Raw genomic sequence first — 6,000 nt, 5'->3', positions numbered from 1 at the left:
TTCAATCTAATGAAGCAGAACTTGACAAAACTCTGATTTACTTTGAACAGCCTATTCAGATACTTGATCTCAAAGAGAAGAAACTCAGAAACAAGACGATACAGTTAGTCATAGTTCAGTGGAATCGATATGGAGTCGAAGAAGCGACATGGGAGACTGAAGAGGATATGAAACAGAGATTTTCGGATTTATTTCATTGATGCGTGTCTTATTCAGTATTTTAATTATTTCCTTTTATTAGGTGTATACAGATTGCATACGATTTCGAGGGCGAAATCATGTCTTAGAGAGGGAGAAATGTAAGGCCCGAGATTATTTGAGTTAATCTGAGATTATTTAATTTTAATTCGAGGATATTTAATTTAAGAATTTTTAGAGTTTAGATTTAAATTCTAATATTCTTCAATTATTTAGGATTGAAATTGAATTAAAATAAGGGCCGAGGACTGAATTGCAAATTATGAAGAATGAGGGGCCAAAGTGCAATTTTCAGAATTAGTGGAGGACACTTGTCTTGATTAGCATTTATACGTGTATATTCATGATTCTATTCAAAAATTCAACAGCAAACAATCGAGAATCAGAATTCTCAAGTGTAAATTCATCTTCAATCTTTCATATCTCAAGATCCGGCCATCCGATTTTAAATCCGAGCTTAGTTCCGGAATCCTTGAGAAGAGAGATTCGATTTGATGTATGTATTTTTATGTTCCAACATGTATCAAAAGTTTGGAAGTTGGGAGAAATCAGAAATGATTGTATATTGTTGTTCTTGAGATTATACGTATTGAATATTCGAAACCGGATTGAAGAACGGATGTCGTATGAATTTATGATGATTTTCAGAAGTATGTTTGATGTTTATAGTTGGTGATATGCTTATTTATGATTATATATGTTGGTTATGAGTTGTATATGATTGTTGGATTGAATTCGATATAGTTTCGGTTATCGATTGTCAGTCGTTACGCCGCCGGTTTATGATTTGAAGCTGTTTTGATGTCTTGTGAGTGAATTGAGGATTATAGTCTTTGAAAACTGATATAAATTACTTATAAACATTATTTTCAGCTTGGTAAAATAGTGCTTCGAGCTCGAGAATCCAGCATTTGAACTGGGATAGAATTGGATCAAGGTTTGAAGTTGTTTTGCTATGAAGATTGAATGAATATTGGTTTGAACTTGAATAGAGTATGATATGAATTCTTTGTTGTAGATTTCTCAGATCTGAAGTGTCTACGGTTCAAAAGAAAACGGAAGGTATAAGATGACATCGATCATTAAGGGCTTTGAAACTCGAGAACTATGATTCTTGAGTTATCCCACAAAAACCACATACTTATTTAAATATATATTCTTTGTTTAGAACTTGAATTGTGAAACCATCTCAGGTAAATGGATCTTTGAAATTTATTATTTACCTTTGATTTTGAGTCGGTTACGATCTCCAAAGCCCAGATATATCCAGATCAAGATCGGTTACGAATCTTGATTCCAAGATTGAAAATGAAAAAACAAATCTTGAGACTGAGATCGGATAAAAAATCTTGAGATTAAGGATCAGTTTCCTTTATGCGTTTTGTTTTTGATATAGCTTGAGTTGAAATGCTATCTTTAACGCATGTTTATGTCGATTATATTGAGAATTATGTTCTCACTGGAGTTATCTAGCTGTTATCTTGTTTTGTATGTGTGCATGACAACAAAAGGGTCAGGAGCTAGGCAGAGATGACAAGGGTATCTTGAGAGAGAGAGTCTTAGCACGTGGTGACTCGGGTTGTAGCAAATTTGATGAATTTTAGATCCTTTTCAAATTTGTTAAGATGATAAGAACTTTGTATATATGATCTACTTGTTGTATCCTTGTTTATAATCTAGCTTGTATAAAATTTGGATCACTAGATGGATGTGTTGACAACTTTTGAACATGTTTAGAACTTGTTATAAATGTATGTGCATGTTTTAGAGTTGAAAGAGCAAGCTTTGGAAGAGAATACAAAGAGTAAAGTTGAGCTGCAGAAAACAGAGCCAAGCACTGCCCAGGGCAGCGCTCGAGCTGCAATATTTTTTAGCTCGGGCGTAGCCCAAGCATCCCAACTCGTAGGTTGGGTATGTAGGGAGCGCTCGAGCGGCGAAATAGTGCAGCTCGAGCACACCCCCTTCCGAGTGTAAAAAAAAAAAAGAAAAAATTTTCTTTGATCTTTCTCTTCCCATTTTTAATTAATGGTGTTTATTCATTAATTGCCCCATAAAAATCGAGATTAGCAACCCGAGGTCCCCACATAAAATGCACATGTCAATATTTCCTTTGTCAAATGAGATTCGGACGAGATCTCCGCTTATATATTTGGGATTATGATCCCAGGATTCTCGGGTTCTTGATAAGGAAGGTAAGCGCACAATCCGGAGAACTCTTCTATAAATACCATGTTCATTTTCATTATTTGGATTCCAATTTTCACTTGAGTGCACACACCACTCTCTATACTTCGCTATCCTAGCAACTGACTTGAGCGTCGTAGGGGATACGCCAGAACACCTTCCGGCCCTCCTTAACACTATTGTTTGTGGTTTTAGGCCAGCAGTAGTTCATCTTTTGTTGGAGGAGTTTTTTCATTTCATCCAAGGAGATCACTTTATTGAGGAATCTAGGCCTTGGGAGCTCGGCCAAGGACCCTCGCTGGCCATGGGAGCTCAGGAGCTCGGCCAAGGCCCTCGCAAGCCATGAGAGCTCGGTCATGGAAGCTTGGCCAAGCTCCCTCGTCCCTGATGGGTTCAGGGCATCAGTTTTGAGATTGGTTTGGTGACGTAAAAGCTCGGGAAGCTCAGCAAGGCTTTTCCATTCTTTCTTTAGCAGAGGGTTATCTTAGCAAGTTAGTGCAGCAACTTCAATATGATAACTAAGATGTTAGGATCAGTTATTTATGGTGAGCTTAGGAGTTCAGCAATATCTCACTCACCACTTTCTCTATTAGTCCTTAGAGGACGTCAACTAAGTGTCCTCATTATGGCAGTTCAACTCAGATTAAGTGTATTATTATTTCCTTTGTCAGAAAAGATTTGGGCAAGATCTCAGCCTAGATATTCGGGATCGTGATCCCGAGATTCTCGGGTTCTTGATAAGAAAGGTAAGCGCTAAATCCGGAGCCCTCTCCTACAAATATCAGGTCAGCAACAGCTCATCACTTATTGGAGGAGTTTTGTTAGCGCGGCTAATTAGCTCATCCAAGGAGATCATTTTATTGAGGTATATCAATTGGCAACGTCTGTGGGAATCTTAAGCTCAGGCGTAGATATTTCAGGAAGAGGAAGAGGAAGAGGAGTAGGAGGATGAGTAGGGAATGTGGCGGACATGATTGTAGATCAGCTCAGTGAGTTCATTACTCAAACGGTGCAAACGGCCATGGGTCAGAATCAACCACCTCCTCCCCCGCAGGGAGGACAGCCAAATGAAATGTATGCAATGTGGGAGGAAATCAGAAGGTTAGGTCGGCAGGTAGGAGGTCGGCCCGGACCTACGCAGAGGGAAACACCTTTCTCTCGAGCTATTATAAATGAAGAATTCCCTGCGAATTTTAAGCAACCCACCATGGGGGAGTATGATAGGAGCTCAGATCCGGATGAACATTTGGGGAGAATTGAAAATGCAGCCCTGTTGCATAGATATTCGGATGCAATTAAATGCCGGGTATTCCTCACTACTCTAGTAAGGTCAGCTCAGCAATGGTTCAACCTCTTGCAGCCTGGTAGCATCCGGAGTTTCAACGACTTCAGTTTAGCTTTCCTGCATCAATTTGCAAGTAGAAAGAAATATTTGAAGACTTCTCTTAGTTTGTTTAATTTGAAGAAATCTGAGGTGGAGCCCTTGAGGGAGTATGTCCAGCGCTTCAATACAGCAGCTCTGGAAGTACCTGTTGCCACTACCGACACCTTGGTAAACTCTTTCACTCAAGGATTGAGAGGAGGAGAGTTTTTTAAGTCCTTGGTCAAGAAGCCTCCTTTAACTTATGATGAGCTCCTTAGTCGAGTAGAGAAATATGTAAATTTGGAAGATGCGCAGGGGCAGGCAGAGAAGGCGGGAAGGAACATCTGGAGATAAATCAGGTAGCAAATCAGGTACGAAGGCATAAGGGAAGGTGGAATAGGAAGAAAGAGGATGAGCTCGGATGCATATTACTTTGAAAACTCGAAGGGCAAAAGACAAGAGGCTATGGGGTGCTTATAATTTGCGCAAATATTACTCTTAATTGTAGCAAGTTTTATTTTTTCTTGTAAGTTGTGTTTCATTCGAAAGACATTCTATTTTTGTTAAAAGAAAAAAATTATCCAGATATATCAAATTGTGAAGAGGTCATCTCAAGCACCACCTTGGTCATGCTGCCTTGGCCTTGACCTCGGCTAAGTTCAGCACCACCTTGGTCACGCCTCCTTGGCCCATGACCTCATCTCAGTTCAGCACCAACTTGGTCACACATGCCTTGGCCCCTGACCTCGGCTCAGTTCAGCACCACCTTGGTAACGCCGCTTTGGCCTTGACCTCGGTTCAGTTCAGCACCACCTTGGTCACGCTGCCTTGGCCCATAACTTTAGCTCAGTTCAGCCCCACCTCGGTCACGCCTCCTTGGCCCCTGACCACGGCTCAGTTCAGCACCACCTTGGTCACGCTCCCTTGGCCCCTGACCTCGGCTCAGTTCAACACCACCTTGGTCACGCCGTGGGGGCCCCTAACCTCAGTTCAGTTCAGCACCTGGTCATGCTGCCTTGGCCCTTGACCTCGACTCAGTTCAGCACTACCTTGGTTACGGCGCCTTGGCCCCTGACTTTGGCTCAGTTCGGCACCTTGGCCACGCCGCTTTGTCCCCTGACCTAGGCCTAGTTCAACAGGCTTGAGCATATCAAGCAGTACCTTGGTCATGTCATCTTGGCCCCTGATCTTGGTTCAGTTAAGAAGTCTTGAGCACATCAAGAATCACCAGCTCAGCTCGGTTCATACTTAACAAATATGGCATGCTATTTCATCTTGAGCTCACCAACTCAGCTCTATTCATACTTGACAAATCTGAGCTCGCAAAACCAGTTCATGCTTTTGCAGGGGTGACAGAGTAATTGAAATATCAATCTCAAGTTAAACTTGGAGCTCGGCCAAGCTCCCTCACCATATATGTGAGGTCGGCCTCAGGAGCTCGGGAGTTAACCTTGTTTCAGTTATTATGCTTCCCTTAGGGAGCTCAGTTCATCTACGAGTGCTAACATTATTTTCAGTGCTCATTATGTTCCCCTTTGGGATCTCAGTTCACATACGAGGAATAACACTATTTTTAGTGCTCATTGTGCTCCCCTTGGAAGCTTAGCTCATATTCAAATGGCTTATTATGTTTTGATCGGAACCTCGGATCATTCTCAAGTGGGTGGCTCACATCATCTAGAATTCTAGAAAAATTTACCGTTGCATGCAATGATGGCATGTTTTGTCAGAGTAACTACTAAACTCCCAGGCAGACCTCAACTTGGAATTACTTAGGGTCATCTCGAAACAAAAACTTAGCAAACTTCGAGTCTTTGACCTCAGTTCGACTTCTAAGAGGGGGACTTGTGATACCTCGAGAGGAGACTAGCTCAGCTCGTCGATAACCCTAAGCTCGAAGGCCCTCACTATATTTTGTGAGGTCGGCTCGGGAGCTCGGCCTTGGGAGCTTGGCCAAGCTCCCTCACCATATTTGGAAGGTCGGGAGCTCGGGAGCTCGTCCATGGGAGCTCGGCCAAGTCCCTCGCCATCCATGGGAGCTCGGCCATGTGAGCTCGGCCAAGGACCCTCGCTGGCCATGGGAAGATACAAATTTTATTTTCCTTCTCAACTCAAGCTCGCCTCCTAGGTTCTACCCTTAATTTCTTGAATCCTCTCTAAGCTGGACTTTTTGAGCTCGATGATCATAATTCTCCTTCGACCAACCCAAAAACTTTGCGGTGCTACATGACGAATTTTGCGGGATTAGTTGTTTC

At 42.1% G+C, this 6,000-nt stretch overlaps 1 protein-coding gene across 1 annotated transcript; it reads left to right on the top strand.

Moving 5' to 3' along the window:
* Positions 1 to 3,352: 3,352 nt before the first annotated feature.
* LOC140878924 (uncharacterized) lies at positions 3,353 to 4,099 on the top strand. Its single transcript, XM_073282548.1, has one exon. The coding sequence runs from the start codon at positions 3,353 to 3,355 to the stop codon at positions 4,097 to 4,099; it is 747 nt and encodes a 248-aa protein (XP_073138649.1).
* Positions 4,100 to 6,000: the final 1,901 nt, after the last annotated feature.

Source organism: Henckelia pumila, chromosome 2, assembly GCF_033568475.1.
Source record: "Henckelia pumila isolate YLH828 chromosome 2, ASM3356847v2, whole genome shotgun sequence".
In the NCBI taxonomy this organism is placed as follows: Eukaryota; Viridiplantae; Streptophyta; class Magnoliopsida; order Lamiales; family Gesneriaceae; genus Henckelia; species Henckelia pumila.
The sequence above is the reverse complement of the archived record's forward strand: the minus strand, read 5'-3'. Positions and strand labels throughout refer to the sequence as shown.